Source organism: Pleurodeles waltl, chromosome 8, assembly GCF_031143425.1.
Source record: "Pleurodeles waltl isolate 20211129_DDA chromosome 8, aPleWal1.hap1.20221129, whole genome shotgun sequence".
Classification (NCBI taxonomy): Eukaryota; Metazoa; Chordata; class Amphibia; order Caudata; family Salamandridae; genus Pleurodeles; species Pleurodeles waltl.
In genome coordinates this window covers 266796075-266820927 of record NC_090447.1, presented here as the reverse complement: position 1 = coordinate 266820927, position 24853 = coordinate 266796075, and the positions used below count along the sequence as shown (strand labels likewise).

Here is a 24853-nt window from a genome sequence, read left to right as displayed (position 1 = left end):
GTGGCAAGCTACAATAACACAATGGCCGTGCTTAATTTGTAAATAAAAACGTGCGTGCCCAAAGCTCTCCTCTGACACATGCTGCTGCTGCAATTAAATGTGCGAGCACAGAATACTGAGGCAGCATAACCCTAAAGCCATCTCGGGCCTCTTTAATATATTTACAGCCACTCCCCGCCCCTTCATCTCACCCTTTCTGCTTTCTCCCTTAGTGACGCTTTTCCGTATTTCTTTTCCTTCGTCTTTCGCATGTGTAAAGTAAATGCCAGACACAGGAAAATAAGTGCCGTCCCTAAAAATAAGTGGCAGTGTCCCCCCCAACGGCAACCACTAGCTCAAAATAAGCACTGCACAATGGGGTTTGTGTTTTGACACGACAGAAACTTAGCGTTCGTAATGATTCTCTAGGACAGAAGTTGATAACTATTAATGGATAGTGCAGTCTTTTATTTTCAAACACATTAGAAATATGTTTTCAGTACAGGAAGATGTTGTCGAGGAGAAGAGACGATTTCAATGGCTTTAGTCAAATAACGCAAATATTGCTTTCCTTATACATTCGTGTATGTGGAGTAAACTTAGAACTCAGATTTATTTAAAATTCTAAAATTATTAGGCTTGGTTATGGGTTTACACAATAAATGAATGATGAAACCATGCTATTCTGAAACGTGTGCATTCAATGAGTGCAGTGCCAGCAAAATTACTTGGCCATAAACAAACCCCATGTGAATTTAACGGTGAATCTGAGGGAGAACTCACCCCTCTGTTCCTCACTTGCTTTACGCACAGTTGGTGAAAATGAGCTAAAGCCTCGTGTGTTTTTTAGCAGGCACCCGAGACAGCACTGTAATGAACAATATGTCATGATTTTGCTAATGTTGTTAATAATTTGTGTGAATCAGCGTTCTTTCTGTAAATTCATCCAAGTCTGAAATTGCCAGTGCGACTTTTCACCCATGTAAATTAGCAATTAGCCTTAGCTCTGGGCTGCGGCTTCGTTTTAGTGCTTCCAAGGAATGTTTTCCAAATAAACGATAAAGAGTAGGGAGGTTCCTCTCTAATACCTCTAACAGCAGAAACCTGATAAGAACAATGGCTGGGTCAAAGAGCAATTCTAATAATTCAGCATGGCCAGGGAATAATTAGCTGTGTAGTGAATTACATTGGACACCATATTAGAAGTTCCTGCAGTACATGTGGGTAAAGGTGTGGCTTGCTAAAATTATATAGGTACACGTTACTTCTTACCAGTGCAACGTTTATCTCACATTAAAATGCATGCTACCTCTCTCCAGGGAAACATTTTCATCCTCCTATGTAGCTACTAAAAACACTTAGGATCCACTATTGCAATTGGTTTGTGAATGCAACCAGAATCCCAAGATAGACATGTATTACCATATCCCACATGTTACAAACTATATATTTTTTATATTATCCTTTTTGGGGGTAGTTACATGTGTGTTCAAATTGTAGATAGTAATGAGCACTGACATGAATAAGAATGTTCAAGGTTTTGGGGAGGGCCAGTGGTTTTATGTGATTCAGTGGCTACAACATTTACCACGTAATTATGGATCTAGTGCATTTCGCACACAATTTGCCATATAATTTGTAGATGTCACAAAAATGCTGTTTCTAACTCAAGAAGATGCAATTAATATTGCTAGCTAAGGTGCTGCATTATTTGCAATTTTGCCACATAATTTATAAAGCCCTGATGCATGATTTGGTATTTTTTGCCAGGTATTCCATGTAGCCCTGACAATGGTTATGATCTGCAAAGTGATTTAGGGGCTGCTATGATGATGAAATACTTTTTTCCACAGAGAGATGTTCCATATTTCACAGCTCCATATGAAAAAAGAAACACACACAGAGATAGATAGATAAATAGATAGATATTATTTTGGTTTTTTTATACTGCAGCTGTGCCCAGACAGCAGCAACACTTAGGCTGTCAGTTCTGCTATTTAGAATGCAGAGTATGGATCATTAAGACATGCAACATCTATTAATCTTCCGCTTTATGACTATAAAGAAACCCAATATTTTCTTATCGCAGTAACAAAGAACAAATGTTTAGGGGCTAAAAATAAGAAGATCTAGAAGATAAAATTGCTTTGATTACTGTGAAAATGTGCAGCTGTTTTCCATCTTATTTCAGAAGATAGCAAATAACATGTCCAAGCTAGGTAATTACATTAATTCCTAAGTGGTAAGGAAAAATGCTGTGTCATAGAAAACATTTCTACACTACTGTTTGTACACAGAATTTAAGATGTGGCCTAATTGCCAGACCGGCCAACCTTAGAATTGGGAAACCAGATTTGAGTCCTGGGGTTGGGTTATCATCCTGCGATTCTGGGAAAATCACTTAGGGACTGATTACGAGTTTGGCAGATGAGATGACCCATCCGCCGAACTTCCGACGGGGAGGCTGCCCCCATACTAGCTGCCTCCCTTCCAGGCCCATTGCAACTTTCACGCAGGGCTGACAGGTAGAAACCTTGTCAGCCCAGCGGGAAAGTGGTGGAAGCATTGATGCCAGCTTGTAATCAAGCTGGCGGCAATGCTGGTACCCACAGGGTGCAGAAGCTTTCTCGCAATCCTCACTGTCTGCACAGCAGACAGCGAGCATTGTGAGGGTGCTGGGCAGGGGAACTCCTGCACTGTCCATGTTAAGTGCATGGACAGTGCCGGGGTCTCCCTGTAGCCCCCTGAACCTGTTCTCTGCCAGCCTTTTTATGATGATGAAACTGCCATGAAAAAGCTGGCGAAGAACCAGGTCATAATCAGCAGGGTGGCGCTGACTTCTGCACTGCCCTGGCTGATTCCGACTTCTGCCACTGTGGGCTGTCAGGATCTCCGATCCCAGCGGGGCTGTCCAACAACTTCGTAATGTGGGAGTCAGACTGCCACAACAGCGGCGGTCTGACAGCCACAGTGAGTGCATAATCAGGCCCCTAATCTCCCTTTGCCTAAAATAAATAATAACAAAATCTGGCGTCATGGGCCACTTTTGTGATGTATAAAACTGAAAAAAATAAAAAATATGCTGTGCTGTTGTAAACAACAAAGCGAAATAAATAGTGCCATAAAAAAATGATTAGAACTTTCAATTTCATCACACCTGCTTTGACGTAACAGTGTAACAGTATGTTATATACATCTTATGTGCTTCCTGTCAGTGCCATCCTGTTCATCATTCTGGGCCTCATTACGAGTGTGGTGGTCAGACTACCGCCACTGTTGTGGGTGGCGGTCAGACCGCCACATAACAACTCTGTGGTCAGACCGGCATGGAACCGTAAGCTCCACCAGGACTGGTGGTGGTGGAAATCCTAATCTGCTAGGGCAGCACGGCATGCAGACCTGCCCTGCGGATTAGGACCTCATTCTCCGTCAGCCTTTTCATGGTGGTAGCACAGCATGAAAAGGCTGGTGGAGAACAAGTGCAGGAGGGCACAGGATGGGCCCTGCACTGCCCATGTGCTTGGCATGGGCAGTGCAGGGGCCCCCCTGCCCAGCACCATCGTAATGTTCACTGTCTGCTTTGTAGACAGTGCACAATGCTGGTAACTACAGAATTGCCACTGGCTCGATTAAGTGCAGAAAACAATGCTAAAGCATGTTTTCCGCTAGGCTGGCGAGTGGGTGGAAACCTAGGTTTTCGCCCGCCAGCCTAGTGGGAAAGTCTTGATGGGTCCGGCAGGGAGGTAGTCAGTGTGGCAGGAGCCTCCCTGTCAAAAGTCCCATCCGCCAAACTCCTAATCAGGCCCTCTATGTAGGTAAAAGATATTCTTTCCTTTCTGCAAATCTGCAACTTTATGAGTTTCAGGTCTGGCAGGGCAGGTGTCCTCAATTGTGTCTGCTCCAGGCAGACAAGAGCATTTAGGATGTGCTGCTTTCGGTGACTCTGAGTTTGAGTGGATTTCGCTGAGTCAGAAACCAAAGATGCGAACGAGGCATTTGCAGTGGAACTGGTTGACTGTGAGCCTGGGAATATGGTGACACAAGTATGACCATAGTAACACCTGGAATGAGGAAGCAAATTAACTCTGAGGGGGACTATTGGTTAAAGAGTACATATAGTGCCACATAACACGTGGGTAGTTCCAGCAAGTCCCCACTAACAGACAGCCAATGAGGGAAGAGGAGGTAATAACAGGTGGGCAAACCTGGGAGTGGGGTGAACCAAGATGCCATTTAACTTGCTTCCATATATTGGTTTTGCTTATTTTGTTCTTTCTTACCATTTTTATGAAATATCCTGCAGTTTTGTAAGCTTTCCATATGTTAGTCTCCCAGTACTGTTTCTTGTTATAGGAGCTATTTGGCTTCTCCTTTTTCATCCCCTAAAGCCAATCCTGTGACATACATGTAGGCTGCCTGCTGTTGATTCACTTCACATGGTTCTTTAGCTTCTCTGCTGGTAAAGGACCCCATTAAACAAGAAGAAATTATTCATCAAGCAATATCATATCATATCTATTATCATTCCAGTATGTGCCAGATATTTAAGTGATCTAGCATCTAAAAAGTGTCTACAGGCTGCAATACCTTTTTCATTGTCGATAATAGCATACAGGGAATTGACATCCAAAGTTAATAACAGGAAATCATCTTCCTAAGATACCCAAAGGATTGAACATTGGGGAAGAACTGAATACCCATTTATATGATAATTGAAAAAAAATTATAACAGGGTATAATACCTTAGATAGGATTGTGCCTAGTGACTACCATTAATGAATTCAAAAGAATATACAAGTATTTAAAATAACTTAATAACTTTTTTGAATGCCAATAGATTGTGAAAATAGGAGATTTCTTTCAATTTTGTAATTAATATAATTTTTATGATAATGTTTTTTAGTAGTTGATTAGATTGGGGGATATATGGTCATTTATTAAATGTATTTATTCATTTATATGTCTTTTCAGATTTAATGGGTCGGATGGAATTAATGCTGATTTCCACTTGCCACCGCTCTCTCTACATTGCACGTTATTTGGTGTTGTCAGTGCAGATTATGAGATAAGAAAATGTTAAAAGAATTTGTTTGATATAGTTGGTCTGTCCCATCAATATCAACTGTATAAGAAGTGATATAGGGGTACTACTATTGCAGCTAGTGTGGTTAAGGTTTTATTATTTGAATTATCCTTTACATCGTGTGGTTTTAGTTCACCGTTGGGCTTATAAGTGATAATATTTTATTATGATACAATAGTCTGGTGGACTACTACTATATGGTATAACTTTACCCTCCGCCTCGGCATGATAGTTTACCCCAATATATGTCTATTTATACGGTTACATGGTTGTATAATTATGTATTTGTATATTTATATATTTATATATTTATTTATATATACTTATTTATTTATATATTTGACAATTGTGTGTACTGGTACAGATCTTATTAGCTATTATAACCCAGATGTAATTTTTTATGAGGTTGTGATTTTAAGGTTTTTTATCTTTTATCTGGTATCTGCTGTTTGTCTTATCTTTATGTCTATGAATGAATAGTATTTAGCAATGGTGGATTGGTGATGAATATCACGTGACCAAGGCTGCAGTGTCAGCCAAAACACGCTGTGCTTTGATTAAACATGTTTTTCACTTTCCCTGAATCCTGAGCGTGCTATTTTTATTTTTTATTTTTTGTTTTTGTTGGATTAATATTTGTATATATATATATATATATATATATATATATATATATATATATATATATATATATATACACACATATATATATATTTATTTAAGTAGCATTTGATTTTATTATTGTTTTATTATAATTTTTATCCTATTTGAAAAATTATTTTGAATTTCTGTTAAGATCAGTTTGTAACAAAAATATATGGAATCTATGTTTATTGAAACAATTTTTCATACTTTGAATTTTCTTAGGTATGGAAATGTTTTTACAAAATGAATATGAGTTGGAATGAAATATGCAACCTGTCTGAAGTCCAATGCCTTCTGTACCATTGCTTAGATTGAAGTGGGAATAGTAAATTTAAACCCTCCAAAACCCAATACCTTCTATAATGTTGTTGAAATTGGAGGTGGAATGGTAAATCTAACCCCTGTGAAATCAAACACTTTCCCTACTGCTGGTTAGACTGGAGGGTAATACTTAATTTAACCCCTCTGATGCCAAACACTATCCCTACTTTTTGCTTTGACTGGAGTAAGCATGGTAAATCTACCCCCTCTGAAGTACAATATATTTCCTACTGTTGCTTAGATTGGAGTACCAATAGTAAATCTAACCCCTAACAATTGCAACAATGTTCCTACTGTTGCTTAGATTGAAACTAGAATTGTACATTTGACCATTCCAAAGACCAACATTTTACCTACTGTTATATAGAATGGAATATGAATAGCAATTCTAACTCTCTGAAGTCCAACATTTTTCTTGGTTTTGGTTAAGTTGGAATGGGAAAAGCATATGTAATCTGGGAAAAGTATATCACTTTTCCTATTTTTCTTTAAATTGGCATTACATTAATGACTTTTTAAATATTTTCTTTATTAATGTTATTACTTAAAAAAATGTCTTTACTACAATAATATTGATATTAACTATATGTATTTAATTGTTATATATGTTAAAGTTTTTTTTAATTTTTGTTTTTTTGTTGTGGTTATTTAATTCCTTTATATTGTTTTCATGTTTTAAAAAAATGTTATACATACCTTATACACTTAGTTCAAACTATTATTTTATTTGTATATAATAATTGTAATATTTAAATTAGGTTACTTATATTTGTTGGTTATACATATGCTATTTTTTATATTTATTTTATGGTTAAGATTGTAAATTTCATGTTTGCAGAAGTTGTCTAATTATTTTGATATTTCTGAAAGAATGATAATATTAATATGAAACTTATTAAAACTGGTTTTAATGATATTATTCACTAATTTAATATTGTATATAAATTTCTTTAAAACTTATATTTATTACAATAAACAATATTCTCACTTCTTTTGTGATAGTCTGTTCTATATTTTTGAGGCAGTATTTTTGTAGTTTTCATATACAGTATGTAAACTCAAAATGTTTGTAGACACAATATTTCTGTAATCTGATATTGTTGTTCTTGATATTCTGTCATACAACAGTCACATCGCCATACACCATGGATTAGAGTTTGTTGTGAAAGATCTGTGCAATGCCATGATATTTGTTTAAAAATATGTGCTTACATTTTCACACCTCTACTTTCCCATATGTTTTGTATATTTGCACTTTATTTATTGTCCTGCCAATTATTTTCATTGGTAGAAAAATTCCCCATAGCCCAAATAAACAATGAAAAAAGTAAAAAACTTTAACATCAAACGTGGGGTTCAATTCACAATCAGACTCATAATTTCAGATTACCTTGTAAATCAATCTTTAAAAATAATGTTGAAGTCAAAGCTGTGACGTGTCTAGTGTTGACTTTGAATAGTATCGGGCTGGTAAGCTTCTCATAAATATCACAGGTAGGCCAGACTTAGATTTCCTAGGGCACTTCTGTTTGAGCACCTGGAGCAGGTGTCTCCAACAATTCAATCATGAGCTCCCAATAGCTCCCAGTCACCTTCAGAGTAGCTGGCAGCCTTGTATTTATTTTTATCTAAGCACAGGGTCACATTTTCCTATTAAAGTTAAGGGAAGGCTGTGTTTAACTTAGACTGTTATCATCAGGTCACAGCAAGCAGGGCCTGATAATTTATAAGGCCCTGCCCAGTCCGATTTATGGCCCAGCCCCGATTTTTGGCCCAGCCTCTGGCTGGGGCACAGAGGTGACGCACTGAGGTATTTAACTCTTCAATAAAAGTCCTTGTCAACTCAATATTGAAGCATCAGAACAAAATTATGTTTCTGAAGGCTGTTTAATGGGAGAAAATTCAAATGAAAAGTTACTTTAATGATGATGAAGAGCATTATTAGAATTAATATCATGGGCAGTGAGCATCAATACCTATTATACTAGTAAGTTTCAAAAAGAGGTTAATGTAGGATTGGTACAAGATGTGAACCTGATGATTCATTAACTGCTGACTCAACAACTCTACAAGGAGTGATATTTGATATTGATAATACATCCTGCATATACTGGAGGGAGCTTGCATCACAAGTGGTGGGACTCTGGTCATCCTGTGATAGGCGCAGTTTAGGTTACACGGCTACCTTAACTGGGGACATTTTTTCAATTAATCAATCATTTATAAAACGTGGCTAATCACCCAATAGGGTATCCAGTCGCTTGCAGGTCCCAGAGCAGCCGGGCCAAGAGGGCCATTCAGAATTCCAGAAGTGAGAGAAGGAGCATCCTCCACTTCTCCTTCAGTAAATGCTGGGAGTATGGGCAAGTGGAAAGGAGGCAGAGTGTAGTCTTCTCAACAGTTGGTGTAAGTTCAGACAGTGGTTAATGTACACGGGTGCTCGGTTGTGTAGAGCCTTGTGTGTGTGTCAGCAGCTTGAATTGGCATCTCTCCTGTATGGGGAGCCAGTGGAGTTGCATGAGGTGGGGTGTGATGTGAGTTCGTCAGGGAAGGCTTAGGATGAATCTGGCTGCAGTGTTCTGTATGGTCTGAAGTCTCTGTAGGAGGTGTGCGGCAATACCTACATCGAGCGTGTTGCCATAGTCCAGTCGGCTGGTGATGAGGGCCTGTGTCACAGTGCATCTCATGTTCAGGGGTAGCCACTTGTAAATCTTAGGTAGCATGCACAAAGTGAGGAAGCAGGTGGAGGAGGCGGCGTTAATCTGAGATTTAACGGTGAGCATTTTCTCAAAGATTCTAAGGTTTCTGGCATTGTCGGTGGGAGTGGGTGTGGGCCCTAGGTCTGATGGCCACCAGAAGTCTGGAGCATGTGGTGCTGCTGTTGCCAAAGATCAGTACTTCCATCTTGTCTGTGTTCAGCTGTGGGCAGTTGTTATTCATCCAGTCAGAGACCCTTGTGATGCATCTGTAGAAGTTGGTTCTGGTGGTGGAAGTGTCGTCGGTGAGTGAGAGGATGAGTTGGATGTCGTCTGCATAGGAAATTATGTTGAGAACGTGGGTCTGTCGATGTTGGCCAGTGGGGTCATGTGTGTGTTGAAGAGTGTTGGGCTGAGGGATGAGCCCTGGGGGACACCACAGCTGATCTCCTTGAGTTTGGAGGTGAAAGTTGGATCCTCTGGCTGCTTCTGGCAAGGAAGGAGGTGATCCATTTGAGCGCCTTCATTTGGATGTCGATATGGTGGAGTCTTTCAACCAGCATGTGCTGGGATACGGTGTCGAAGGCTGCCGAGAGGCCAAGGAGGATCAAAGCTGCTGTTTCTACTCAGTAAAGAAAGGTGTGGATGTCATTGGTGGCTGCAATCAGGGCAGTTTTGGTGCTGTGATTGCTGTGGAAGCCGGATTGGGAGGCACTGAGTAGCTGTTCTGCTCCAGGTATGCCATGAGTTGTTTGTTGATGACCATTTCCAGTACCTTCCCTAGGAATGGAGGCTGGGAGATTGGCTGGTAGTTTTTGAGTTTGCTGGGGTCGGCAGAGGGTTTTTTGAGTAGTGGTCTGACTTCAGCATTTTTCCAGGCATCGGGAAATGTTGCGGTGGTGATTGAGGTGTTGAGCAGTGTGGTTGGTTCCTGACCAATTCTTTGGTTTCTAAAGTTGAAGATGTGGTGCTGGCATGCATCTGTGGGAGCTCCCGAGTGGATCGATTTCATGGTGGAGGTGATGTCCTGGATGGAGAGTAAGTTCCAGTTGGTCAGTGTGTGCAAGTCCATAGATGTGGATTGGGGTTAAAAATTTCTGTATGTGGTTGCAATCTTGCCTTAGAAGAAGTGGGCAAGGTTGTCACACAGCTTCTGTGATGGTCTGATGTTGTTTTCACTGTAAGCCGGGTTGGAGGATTCCTTAACGATGTTGAAAAGCTCCTTGGTGTTGTTAAAGCTGGTTTAGATGTGTGCGGCAAGGACTGTCTTCTTTGTTGCCCTCAGCAGACGGTGGTGTGGGTTGAGCGAGGTCTTGAAGGCTTCTCTGTCGGTGGTGTCCTTGCTGGTGCACCATCTCCTCTCCAGCTGTTTGCTGTCTTGCTTCACTGTTCTGAGTTGTTGGGTGCACCAGCTGGCCTTTTAGGAGGATTTTCTCTGGATGTTCCTCTTGATGGTGACGATATTGTTGGCATAATTGCTGATCCAGGCATCGCAGTTTTTCACTCTCTGTTTGAGGTTGATGGAAGTAGCGGGGTTGGAGGTGTCGAGGGCATCTGCCCAGCGGTTCTCTGTGATTTTGTTCCACCTCCAGTGGGGGGGTACTGGTCATCTTGGGAGTGGAGGGGCTGGCGATGCTAAAGTGGATGATGGAGTGATTGGTCCATGTCTGCAGTTCTGCATAGTAAGCTTTCTGGGTGGAGATTTAGGCTGCTTTCAATGCCCAGAATCCCAGTGAGAATATTTATGGGTACATAGTATTATCATGAATATCGGAAGCCTGGGATTTTGATTGGCTAACCCGATAAGTGACAGTTTATTGTTTAATTTGTGGGTCTTGTACAGATCATGCACAAGAAGGACTGTAATATAGTACACAACACAACTGTTTGGTATTACAGGAATGCCGCATCATGCTAAACACTGTAAAAAACAGTTGAATTAATTTTGGATAAAGAGACAAAAACAAGTATAAAAGAGCTTTGAATTGCAGGCAGTATTGGTTTTCAACTACAAAACAAGTGTAATGAGGATCTTATATCAAGGTAATAAAAGCAGTTTTACAAGAACACGCTTGCAAAGTAATTTAAATAAAAGCACAGCAAGAAATGTGGGAAACCGAGGATGAAATATTATCAAAACCCAAGTCGTCGGTCATTATTTTCATCAGCATCTTCACAGAATAGACCAATTGTATTAGCTGAAGTTTCCAAATGATGCCAAAGCATGACAGTTCCCAGTGTTTTATGCACTAGTTCTGCAGAATAGGGCAGGCCCTATTAGATAAATCCGTCATCAAGACATTCCTCGAAATACGATCCAAGCACACCATAAACGTGGCCCACGAGCACAAAGTAATAATTGCTCATAGGGGGCTCAATTACAAAAATAAAATATGCATCAAGAATCCTACAGGAATCATGACACTCTCAGATAACTTTGCGTTTTGTTTTCTGCTTTGTTGGCAATAAAGACCTTAAGCGAAGTAATTAAAAATGCACAGAGCAAGCTTTTGTAATCACTTTTCATTCAATTGGTAATAGCTATAAAGCTAAAAGCTGCAGAGAAGATTGTTGAGGCAGAGATTCCAGATAATTAAAGAAACAATTAGAAGTCATCTTGAGTATAATTACATGGAAAAGGTAACTGCTCTCCAAGGTGCAAGTGGCCTTTTGCAGTCAATGTATTAGTTTCTTTTTCATATATCCATTATTGAGATACTCCCTTTCCTTATTCACAGGTTGGGAATTCTAGCAATCATTAGAAAAAAATCTAAATGAGATTTAAAGATGTCTACTGCAAGGGAATAAACACAAATTGACCTGTTACTTTTTAAATTACAGATCTAATTTGATAAAACATGCCCATTTTCCGTCCCCAAGTGTCCCTGCAAATGGTTTGTTTTCAGTCTTTCCTCTAGTGAACAGTAAGATAAGTTAGAATGACAAGATTAGCCTTTCATTAAAACCAAAGTGATTCGAAAGTATGAGAAGCAACAGTAAACGAGGTAAATGTCACACAAACCATGAGAGAAACAAATTCGTTTTTGAAAAAGTCTTGAGAAGGGAAGCTGTTTAACAACTAAGGGCCGTATTTATACTCCGTTTGCGCCGAATTTGCGTCGTTTTTTTCGACGCAAATTCGACGCTAAACTAACGCCAACTAACGCCATATTTATACTATGGCGTTAGAGGCGTATAGCGCCAAAGTTCCCGGAATGTGCGTCATTTTTTAGCGTGAACCCCTTCCTTGCGTTAATGATATGCAAGGGAGGCGTTCCCGTCTAAAAAATGACTCCCAGGCCTTTACGTGGTATTTATACTCCCGGGCAAAAGAGACGCCCGGGAGTGGGCGTGGCTAAAAACGGCGCATTTGCGCCGCTTTTTAACGCCTGGGTCAGGCATGGCGTTAAGGGACAAGTGGGCTCAAAATGAGCCCAGAGTGCCCTCCCCTGCCCCCAGGGACCCCCCCTGCCACCCTTGCCCACCCCAGGAGGACACCCAAGGCTGGAGGGACCCACCCCAGGGACATTCAGGTAAGTTCAGGTAAGTATTTTTTTATTTTTTTTTAATAATTTTTTTTGGCATAGGGGGGCCTGATTTGTGCCCCCCTACATGCCACTATGCCCAATGACCATGCCCAGGGGACAGAAGTCCCCTGGGCATGGCCATTGGGCAAGGGGGCATGACTCCTATCTTTACAATGATAGGAGTCATGTTGATGGGGGATGGGCGTCGTTAAAAAATGGCGCAAGTCGGGTTACGACGATTTGTTCGACGTAACCTGACTTGCCCCATTTTAAGACGCCCATGCGCCATTTTCCCCCTACGCCGGCGCTGCCTGGTGTACGTGGTTTTTCTCGCGCACACCAGGCAGCGCCGGTCTGCTTGCGCCGGCTAACGCCATTCAATAAATACGGCGCCCGCATGGCGCTTCAGAATGGCGTTAGCCGGCGCAAAACTTTTTGACGCTAAACTGCGTTAGCGCAGTTTAGCGTCAAAAAGTATAAATATGGGCCTAAGTAGGCCTAGCTAGGTAGAGGGCAGTAGAATTAACTATGTGAGGTGGTGAATTTGACAATTTGATTGAGGAGGAATAATGTTCACAAGTGGAGTAGGCAATTCAGATGACAATGAGGGATGGAGGAGAGATGTGTAGATGTGCATTTAAGAAAGAAGTGATCAACTTCACTAGAAATGCTGATCACATAGTGGGGGCACAGGGCCATTTACATGGGTTTTAAGTGAAAAAAGGTTTTCAACAAGAGTGTGGATGCATACGTGTTGAAATTGAAGATCTCATCTTTATTCATCATAAGGTTATTTAGTTAAAGGCCAAGATGTTCAGACCAGTAACTGCATACACCTCCAATCTGAATGCTTCTCTAAAAGAATACTGACATGTTAATAAAATATATATATATATATATATATATATATATATATATATATATATATATATATATATATATATATATTACATGTGTGTATATATGTCCTTCATGCAGTATAGTGGTATGCAATATTTTAGCCACAACATCATAGCTTGCCAAGCATGTTTTGTCCTTGATATTCTCAAATACAACTATGAAGATTCCAGTGGATTCTTCCTGCCATAAAGTTCAGTACACGGCATGAAAGCCCCTCTTAACTACTGAGATACAGCTCAGAAAATTATTTAAAAAATGGGAGATGGTGCAACAATAAAATGTGGTTTCCCCTTGTGCAGCTAAAAGCTTTCATAATGAAGATCCTGCACATTGACAACATACTTCAATTAATTCACAATGTGTTATCAGTCGTTGCCTTCTATAAAGTAGGGTTGCACAACTCCAGAGCCAAGAGGTTTGGAGGTTATTATTCAACCTCTTGTATATACATACAGATGTTCGAAATGTAGTCAAGGCCACAGTATAAGCCTATTAAGGACAATAATTGAAAATGCATTTACTGTTCAGAAAACCTTCTTTTGAAAATGTCAAGAGGCCTAAATGCTGCTGCTTTGTTGCATGCTGTAGAAGCCGCCATTCAGATTCAGTCACAGTAGTGTGAAGACTGTTGGAAAGACAAAAATACCACTGACCCTTGATTCATGGTTCCCTGCCTTGCCTGATATGTAACTGTGACAGCAAGGCAGAGGTCTCCTGCACGTTAAATATTGGATGACATTTGGTCAAATCAGTCACAATAAATAAAATGGAGAATGGCATCTAATGTGTTTTGGCAGTGAATGAAAGGTACAGAAATCAAGAATAGTACTGGTTCTAGGTAGTCAAATGTCCTCTATGCAGGCAGTTGTTCCAGATACCATTCTAATAATATGGCTTTGAAAATGAGTTCCTTCGCAGCAGTCAAAGAAGAGAATAGAGAGGGAAAAATGCATAGTATTGTCATTTGTGTCTTGCCAGACTGTCCGAAAGTGAGGCAAGAGCTTCCAATATCCATTAAACTTGCAAAGAATGGAAAATAGACTGTAAACATTTTGGGTGAAAATTAGTCATTGACGCTTATTTAATTTCTAACAGTGTTAATTTTAATATATCATTTTATGATATCTTGTGATTTAAAAAAACGTTTTTTAAAGGACTTGGTGAAAAAACTCAGTTTATAAATACAGAAACATAAGAAAAAGTATTTCAGTGCACTTTAGTGCAACTCACAGTTTTATTACTGTGTTTGAACGTATCCAGGTATCTACTTAGACATTGTGGCTTAGGCTTTTGTTTTGCAATGAACCTGCATTTAGAATCAGTGAATCAACTAAAAATTTAAAATTGTTTGTTGTAACAATAGGAAGAATCAAATGAAATAGGAACATCAGTGCTAAGAGAAAGGTCTTTAGTGAGAATGGGCCCATAGTGAGAATATGTGAACCTTCAATAGAATTGAGTTCTTGTAGATGAATGTGGCATCAAAGGATAGAGAAGTGATTATATCTAAAGCAGTGGGCAATGCAAATGGTGTGATTGCCCCAACAGCCTAACTTTGATGGTATTTACAAACAACTACTATAAATGTCCCACACTTGCTGTATTTCTAAGAGTATGAAAAATGTGGGAAGACCTAAGCAAAGGTTATGCCAAAACTCCAGAAAAGGGCTTCCAACACCCCCATTTTTTAATGGATTGAGGAGGCAGGAACATTTGCATGGAAAATACTTTGTCCATGCACAATCCTATGCTTGATATTTTTTGCAAAGCTTAGATTCTATAGTCATGTGAATATGGCTACAATAATGGGTCAGGGAATTTTAAAAATACATTACACCCTGGGATGCATTTCAATGTTTTGAAAAAAGGAAAATAGTTGTATATCTGTACTTTTCTGTGATGTGATCCCAGGCAATATTGATTGTGTGGAATGTGTGTGAATCATGCACAGGAGCTGCCAGAAAAGTTGAATGATACCATTAATAAGATTATGCAGGGGTCTACAACCTTTTTGTAATACCACCTTCTTATCGAAAATCATCAGGAGTTACTAATTGTTTTAGTGTCATAATAATTACCACATCAGACAAGATGACATTAGTAACCACCATGTCCAAGATTACCAGCACTGATCACCTCACTGCATCAGAGGGTTTGCAGCAGTAATGTAAAAAATGCTTTGTCAATTTGGAATGCCTACATGTAAGTAATACATTCCAACTACAGCTGCAGTGCCCCTGTTGCAAAATTAATCATATTAGTAATACGTATTTGAACATGATATATCACTCAAAAATCAGCCTTAAATGCATTTTGAAAATTCAGCCATTTTTCTCCAAACATCAGCTTATGAGAATACACAGTTTTGGCATACACCACACAAAAGTAAGCAAAAAGGTAAGCAAAAAGTTCCAATTCAGAAGGCTAGGATGAACATGGGAGAGCTACTGACAGGTAGTGGGAGAGCTACCAGTAGCTCACAAGCTTCTTGTTGGAGATGCTTTTATCAGAGCAACAGAAAACTAAAACAATCACGCTGAAGAAAAATCTGGATATTATTTGTAGTATTTGTAAACAAAAAGGACTATCTCAGGGCAGAAAAATGAATTTAGTGGAGGTTTTGGATTAATGACCGAGGTAAAGTGTTGTGCTGTGGTGTGCTGAGTGGTTTATTCTTTTAGAACAGTACCACACATCGACCTAGCAAACAACGCAGTGCATCAGGTATATTTAAAAAGTTACATGTAGCTTACCAATGATTATCGGTTGCGGTTCACTTTTTACTCCAACACCCGCACTGGTACTTGCAGCAATCTCAACTTGATACTGAATGCCAGGGAATAACCCCCCAATCACCACAGATCGGATGGCGGCATCTACTGTTTTGTTGATGTGGAAGCGTGTCTCGTTTCCAAGGCACCAGATCTGCAGAGAAAAAATGAATAACACACAGTCGTATTAACACATTATAGTTCTAAAATTAGACAAGTATAGCTAAATTCCATTACAAAGTATAATATTGATATCTTAGATGGCACAAGCTGCTTATATCGATAAACAATTATTTCAGTTCATGGGTTTAAAATTAGCAATTTCTGAAAAAAACGTTTTCTTGAATAGCACTGGCCTGCGTGGAAGAGAACATAATCATCAAAGGATGCAGTATGACATGTAGGTTAAATGCTTCCATTACCTTCAGAGGTAACAAAAAGTCATTATTGTCTATGTGGCCTATTGCCTCCGTCTCCAGCTGCTCCTCAGCGCTTCATTGAGCACAAGACTGTTTACAGTATCATTAGAAATCTTCTAAATGTACATATCGTAGCTACTGTTCTGTAACTTCCTTAACTAAAATGGATACCGTCTTTTAACAGACATATGAACAAACATAATTCACGTACACAAAAAACAGGAATGTGCTCTCACTAATACACTCGAAGGGTACACTTCTAAAAAAAAAAAATACATTGATAACACTTGCTGTTTTAAAGTATACAAATAATGTTCATACAGATGTGTGCAGCTGTGGGCACCTCTTGATGAATGTCAAAAAAGCCCAGAAGAGCATATGTAATTCACTCATCCGACAATTACATCTTGAATTCTGCTTATGAATGGCTTGATATCTCTGTAATTTATTTCTGACATTACACAGGAATAGACCTAGCGAGAACAAAAGATTAATTGCCCTGAGGTGAATATTGACCAAGGTGAGGATGAGGTCAACATTAACACTGGGGTTAATAAATCCTGGTCTTGTATTGATGATTCCAAACAGAAAAATGAAATACATGCACAAACGGCCTCTTTATTGGTATTTCCCTGTAGTAGCATCCCTCTGTTCATGTTAGCCAGAAATTCATGAGTTACTTAAACAGCATGTTGATGAAATGTGAAAGTCTCTCTTATAAAATACAAAAGAACCTGAAAATAATTTACACATGTAAGTTGCAGCGTTTAATGCATACAAATGTACCTGCCGAATTTATAGAGTTGTGAAAAACATGTTTGTACACCAGACACAAACTACTAACAGGGGTGGTAGGCTTTGCAGCTGTCACAAATTTGGGAAAAAATAATAACTCATTGACATGGGCATCATGTAATTCTTGCAATCAAATAGATAAAGGGGTTACTTATTGTCACTGTTATAGGAGGGATCCTAACTCTGATCTGGTATACCTCTGTCTTAAAGGTTAATACAAGCACTCTTGAAAACCTTAAGTAACTATGATAAAACACAAAAATGTTATCACTGTGGATTCTAGAATGATGTGATGTCATAACATTTTTAAGGAAACAACACTGTTTACCCACAATGGCATGTGGTCCTATTGCCTTTATTTTAGGTTAAGAATTAACCCACTGACCTAAAAACATGCACCACAAGATTCTATAGGAGCATTATGGGTGTACTGTATTTAGAGGATCAGTTTAGAGGGAGAATGGTTGGGGCACAATATTAAGATAACAGTTATGATAAATGCCTAGGGGTAAGCACTCCACCACATGCCCGTCACAGTGTTTTTTTTATTGTGGTATTTCTAAATATTATGTGGAGCTGAGGTAGAGGCTTTTCTAATTGGCAACACTGGTATAAGTGGTGAGATGGTCATTCCTTCTAATGTAGGTGTGGTCTTGTTGTAAGCACAAGTGTACGGTTCTGCTCACATTTGCATGAGATGGCTTTGATTCCATTCACAGGTGACTGCATGTGGTGTATATTGTGAGCGGGCAATCCACGTTTATGTATGGCGTGGTTGGGTTTTGGCTTGTTTTTACATGTACATATTGCTTTATTAATATAAAGTATTTATTATGTTGTAGAGCAACAATTGTAATTAATTCCTTCATGACATGTTGTTTAGGGACTGCTGGTAGACCGAAATGTTGACCATAGACCCTCATGAAGAAACTCCTCGCATTTCTGCTGGAATATTTCATAAAGGATTCAGATTGCCTGTGTGGCATCAGACAGGACTGATTAATTATTACCTGTTGTTTGTATTAGAGAGTCAGGGGGTTAGTGTCCTCCTTTTGTACACTAGATATGGAGTTAGTGGGAATGGAGGCATGATTAATCAATGTTGTTGTTGCTGCTCTAATTTCTTGTATAAACTTGATGATCATATAAAATTGACATCCATTTTATATCACGCCTTATGTGGATTTATTGAAACATAAAATTGGTCCATGTTTGGGCTTGAACATTAAGGGCCTCATTAGGAGTTTGGTGGATGGTAAGACCCATCTGCCGAACTTCCCACGGGAAGGTTGCCGTCACACTGGCTACCTCCCCGGCAGATCCATTAAGACTTTCCCGCTAGGCTGATGGGTCGGAACCGAGGTTTCCGCCAGTCAGCCTACTGGGAAAGTGGCAGCAGCATTGTCTCCGGCTCGTAATCAAGCTGGTGGCAATGCTGTTGCATGCAGGGTGCACCAGCAGACAGTGAACATTTTGAGGGTGCTGGGCAGGGGGGAACACTGCACTGCTTATGCCAAGTGCATGAGCATGGCAGAAGAGCTGCCCTGGCTGATTCCACCCTGCACTCGCCGTCAACCTGTCAGGATCACCAATCCTAGCGGAGACAGCAGAACCCTGGCGGTCTGACTGCCACGGTCTTAATGTGGTGGCCGGGCTGTCACAGAAGCAGCAGTCTCAAGACCGCTGGCCTCGTAATGAGGTCCTAAATGTTGATATTCAACTTTATTGAATTAATTATCAAAATTAGTCTTCCTTGAACATTTGTTACATTAGAATTCTAAGTACCCAGTTCTTGGGGAAATATTGGGTTACCTTATTATGATAGTCTGAATCACCATTTTTGCTTGGAATGGCCAGATACCTATTTCCGTTGGCCAAAACCTAGAGCCAGAACAGTGTTGATAATTCTAAATAAAAGACTAAAATAATTATGTGCAAGCATATGTCATCTGGCTGTAACAGAAATATATGTTGCAAAACTTCCATTTTAAGTTAGAGTTACATAAGAGGATGTGCAAATAATGTCAAATTATTAAGAAATTTTCAAGGAATTTTTTATGAGGAATTTTATTTAAGTTAATAAAATGAATGGATGTTCAGCAAAGTGCACACTGACTATAATTCAAATAATATTGATTTTTGGAGAATGAAAGCATTATGTTGGATCCCAAAGAGTCATTAAAAGGAAGATCAATAGATTTGTCTACATATGATGATGAATCGTCACCTTATTTTTGAATGAAGAGGTGTAATGGGTCAGCTGCAGTGGTTATATTAAAGATTAGAACTAGCAAGGAGTTGCTTGACCACCCAGTAGTGCCACTGATGAAGAGGAGTTGGAAAGGTGAAGAAGCTAAACGTGGTCAATGGCTTGGCAAGTTGTTGGCTAACTAGCAGGTACCACAGCACAACCATAAACATGTGTGCGGAAATACACTAGTATTACATAGAATTTGAACTCCCATTAACAAATTTTGGTCAATGGATACTTTGTAATTATTGCCCAGAAAAAGTTGCATTTTAGCAACTGGTCTACCTTCCGATTCCTTGTTGGTTTTGTCTTTAGGATGATAGCAACAGTTTAAAATACTCTATGTCTGGGATTCAGTAGACAGCTAGAGTATCCTGCCTTTCCTTAAATGTATTCTTGGAAGATTTCCTGGGCCCTAAGCTTTTTCTCTAAATATTTTAAGGGATGCTCAACTACAGTTTGGTCCTGTTCTGGTTAGTTAAGAAGTAGCTAATGTTTTAAACCATGTGGACATTAAAAAGTGTCCCTATTCAATCAAAATGTTGTCTGCCAGTTTCACCAAAGAGTAATCTTAGAGCCAAATCAAAATTATGAGTATATGTAGGAATATTGTAATATTTTAACAATGGTGAAAATGTCTTCATGCTGTTGTCCGCATCAGGTATATTTTTCTGATGAAAACTTTAAGCTCCATATTGCGTAAAATGTCACCAAACAGATTCATGCACTCAGTGCACTGCTCAACAAGTATAGTAAATAATCATATATAGTGTGGCCCTGTGAAGGAAAAGGCACAAACAGGAATTACATCTGTCTGACTGTGTCCAGTTGCAACCTTCCATCCATCTGTCAATCAGGGTGTGTATGTGAGTTGTGTCTATACGTGGGTGCCTGGATGTGAATTCCATCCAGCTGCATGAGTGTCTCTGCCTGGTTTCTGTGTATGCAAGGACGCCTGTGTGTATGCTGAGCTGTGTGCAGAGGTGCCCTTAGATATGTCGCCCTGTTTCTGCATGTGGGCATCTATGCATGCCTGTATGCATGACGCGCATAAACGTCAAACCTATTGGCTTCGTCAGTGGTGAAATACGTGCCACTACTACCTAACGATCACCCTTCCTTTCCTTATTTGATCTTCCCATGAATTGAGTGCAATAAGTGTAAACATACTTGATCCTTTTGTTCTCTGAGTAGAACAAGAGCACTAAAATGAACTAAGTTATATTCCACATAAAAATGAAGTTATGCTCCACATAAAACGTGTCTTGGTACCTGCTGGCTGTTGTCTCCGAACCCCAAGCAAATAATAGGCGCAGAGACGACGTTAGAAATGAATTGACTCATGAATATTTTATTTTCGCTTACCTGCAACCACTTTTACTTTCGACAATAAAGCCTGGTGATGATTACCTTATACTCCTGTATAATTCCATTTTGGTGCTCTGATGGGGGAGGGTCCCAGGAGATGCTGATGCTCGTGCTGTTGTGGTTGCCGACTGTCAGGACGGTGACAGACTGTGGCGGGGCGCTAGGAGCTGCAGCAGGTAGATGAAAAACAGAATAAAGACATTAATCTACTTGCCAGGTTGTTCACACTGCTTAAATAGTAGGAGAATACGCAGAGAAGGTGGAAAGTTCAAAGTCCCAATGGGCCCCCATATGCATACACTGTCGAGAGCTGACAATTCTGAAAAATGTCCATCCAACGAGAAGCAAGGCACTGAATGAAAATGTAGCAAGTACAGAAAAAAGCAATCAATCAGTATCTCCCAACCATCTCTTGCCTTGCCTGGCACAACAACATACCGACTTGCTCATGAATTTATCAAGCATTAGTAATTAACGTTGGTGTAGCCGTTGTATTATCTGATCATTTTTCTTTACAATGAGGTTTAACTATCTCATCCAGGTTTCTCCATGTCAATTCTATTGCAAAAGCGTGTCTCGCGCAGCAAATCATTGACAAACAGGCTCTCGGAAAAAAGTAAAACCGCAGTCCAGTGTGTTTTGTGGGTGGTTCTATCAGAAAAATATTTGTCAGTCCCTGATAAATGTGTAGGCTATGTCTCTCTGACAAATTGCACCTTGCATTATTATTCAGTCATAGGCATGTCAGCCCGGTATGAGCTGTGTTCATTTCATGTGCCTATTTGTTTGTATGTATCGTTATATTGTAGCATAGGGACTTATTTATCTCTGAGACATTACCAGCATTGACGCCTTTCTGAACCAGAAGCATGTGCACACAGGGCCAGCTTTAGGACTGTTGACGCCCTGTGCGACAGTTTATTGTGGCGCACCTTACCCCATGACCTCCTCCTCAGTTTCACTCACTACCACCCAGCAAATTTGCCCCCTTTCACATACCTTCATGTGTTTTAAAGCACTTGTAAAGGCTGGCTTTACTAACCCACTCAGCTATCCACATAAAGTATAGGGGCATATTTAAAAGATCGTAGCGCCATTCTGACCCCCCCATTAGTGTCATTTTTTAATGCTAATTTGGCGTTAGAAGGCCAAAAAGCCATGCCATCTTTACGAAGTGGCTCAATGGATGCATTGCACAACTTTGTATCCCTTTGCACTTCATTATGCCTGTTCCAGGCATAATGTATGCAAAGGTGGCATTCCCCTGTTAGGGAGGGCCAAACAAAAAGGCACAAAGAAATCTGACAGATTTCTTTGTGTCATTTCTATCTGGCGCATTTAACTCCTGCTCAGAGCAGACATTAAAAGGATAAAAAGAGGCGTCTGTTGGTTATAATGGGCCTCTGGGTGCTTTGCAGGATTAGCGTCAACATTTTTTATGCTAATCCTGCAAAGCGCCGGACTAGCATAAACAATTCTGACGCTAGTCCCCTAACTACCTCCATGGTGCACCGTATTTTAAATATGACGCACATATGGTGGCATGGGGGGGGGGTGCTAAAGGGCGCAAGAAAAGTGGCGCAGCACTGTGTGCAGCACCACTTTTTTCAAATATGACCCATAGGGCAGTGCTTTATTTGTAAATAAAAAGGTGCCGGTGCCCAAAGCCCTCCTCTTAAACATGCGGCTGCTGCAATTAAATGTCTGAACTCGGAACACAGAGGCAGCGTAATCCTGAAGCCATTTTGGGCCTCTTCAATCCACTTACAGGCACTCCCTGCCCCTTCAGCTCACTCTTGTGGATTTCTGATTTTTTCCATTGTGATGCTTTTTCATTTGTCTCTTTCTCCATCTTTCCCATATGTGTCTTTTTCTCGCAGTAAATGCTTGAGTAAGAAAAATAAGTGCCACCCTCAAAAATAAGTGCCAGTGCTCCGAACCGGAAACAACAAGCACAAATTAAGCACTGCCATAGGGGCATTTTTAAGAGCCCCTAGTGCCACGCTAACGCCAAACTAGTGTCATTTCTTTACACTAATGTGGCGTTGGAAGGCCAAAAACGCTGCACCGTAGCCAGGCATAATGTATGCAAAGGGGGCATAAAATCTGTTAGATTTTTTTGCGTCATTTGTTTCCCAGCAATTTTAACACCTGCTCGGAGCAGGCATTAAAAGGAGGCTTCCATTGGTTACAATGGGCCTCTGGGGGCTTTGGAAGATTAGCGCCAACATTTTTTATTCTAATCCTGCAAAGCGCCAGACTAGTGTAAAAAATTCTGATTTAAGTCCCCTAACTACTGCCATGGTGCACCATATTTTAAATATGACACACACATGGTGGCGTTAGGGGGACACTAAGAGGTGCAAGAAAAGTGGTGCTGCACTGTGTGCCCTCTATGCAACTTTATGTTGAGTCGAAGCTGCCACTAGGCAAAACTCCTATCTCTCCTTCTAGCAGGAACATTAATCACAAGAGGTATCTTGACATTTTAATTGTTTCTTGAAGGCTAAACGCCCAAGGAACTTTTCAGCAGGTGCTTTTAAATCGCAAGTTTTGGAAGTTATTACTAAACACAGCGTCCCCCTAATGTCAGCACCTGGTGCCGTCGCACTGCTCGCACCGCCCAAAAGCCGTCCCTGTGTGCACATCCTAGTAACTGTCCATAACACCTTGGAGAGTCAATAAACAAAGCCACAATGGTGTAACCACTGACAGCAATACAACTGGCTGCTTCGTCATTCTGACCCATTCTGCTCAGTTCCCTGGTACAGATGTGTCTGCAAAGACAGGAGACAACCTCCCAGTATGGAATGCACTGTGCTGAAGTCATATCTTCCTTCAGTAGGCCATGCCAGTGGCATAATGCAATATGATGCCCTCTACAGAAAGTTGTGAGGGTTCACTGACACTTTTTTATATCACTGTTATTCATAGTTCTTAGGGGGCGTCTGAAGAGTGTGGCCTCTTCAGTACCACTGCAGCTGTAGGGGTCTACATCACATCCCAAGGCAACTTGACTTGAAGGCACATTCTGTGCCTTCAAAGCATATGCCATTGTTTGTACTGGGCAGTAAGACAATATTCTGTGCAGGCATAGAAAGCCACAGTGATTTACCAGAAATACTGTGACTAGATAGGATGTAAATGTTAATTCAAAGTTATGCAACATAAAGTACCGCTTCCATAGGTTAAAAAGATACTCACCAAGAAGCTCTGCAACAATATAGAGGAACACAGCCAATGCTGGTTTGTTTTATAAGGTCAGAGAAATCTGTAGTGACATGCAACATCCTTCTTATACAGCTATGTTTTATGATGTGCGCCAAAAACCTTTCAGCTCACAGTAACAACAGAGGTGCCTCCAGCATCATTTTGTTGAAAATGTAGAATTATGGTACTGGCTGACAGAAGTTATGGTTTGGACGATTCTACTTAGTCGGGTTCTGAAGATAGTTGAAATGGCTAGCGGCAATGGTATTAACATTTTTGTCAATTGGGCCATGTTTGTTTTGCTGGCTCCTAGTTGTGGCCAAAATCTGTGTATAACAAAGTAGGGAGCTAGTTTTATATGTCACAATTTTCATTTAAGATTGAGATTCATCTGAACGTCTACTAAAACCAGCAACCTGCCTAGCAGTAACAGCACAAAGCACATGTAACTGTACATTCATTCTGCAAATCATATTTTTATATACTTTGAGAAATACAAAAGGCAATGTAGCAGTGTCACCAAACAGTAGGACTTACGAAACTGAGACTGCCATTTGTCACTAACGTGCTTTGAGGTGGCTTGCTTTGTAAAGGTAAGTACATGATTTCAAAGTTACAGTGATATATCACTTGGTGCAAAACTGTCAATTCCACCTTAGCACATGGAAGCCAAGTAAGAAGACAGAACAATAAAGAGCCAAAACAATAATAGGCAAAATACATCTAAGAAGGTTGCAGGTAATTAACGTTTGCTACCTGAAAAGATGATTTGACAGGATCTGTAAGCCGTCTGTTGATACATTTCCTAAAATTAGGTTATGCATCTGTAATGTTATTACTTTAGTTCCTGTTCACAAAAACATTTTGGAGTACCTATGGTAGTGCTGA

General features: G+C 40.1%; 1 protein-coding gene across 14 annotated transcripts in view; it reads right to left on the bottom strand.

Annotated features, from left to right (window-relative positions):
• ROBO2 (roundabout guidance receptor 2) overlaps nucleotides 1-24853 on the bottom strand; it is a 709977-nt gene that overhangs the window by 70108 nt on the left and 615016 nt on the right. For all 14 annotated transcript variants that reach the window (XM_069204134.1, XM_069204124.1, XM_069204131.1 and 11 more), the window contains exons 15-16: nucleotides 20798-20922; nucleotides 15905-16076 (exon numbers count right to left, since the gene is read on the bottom strand). In XM_069204134.1, coding sequence (XP_069060235.1) covers nucleotides 15905-16076; nucleotides 20798-20922 — 297 coding nt within the window. The remainder of the gene's footprint in view (nucleotides 1-15904; nucleotides 16077-20797; nucleotides 20923-24853) is intronic.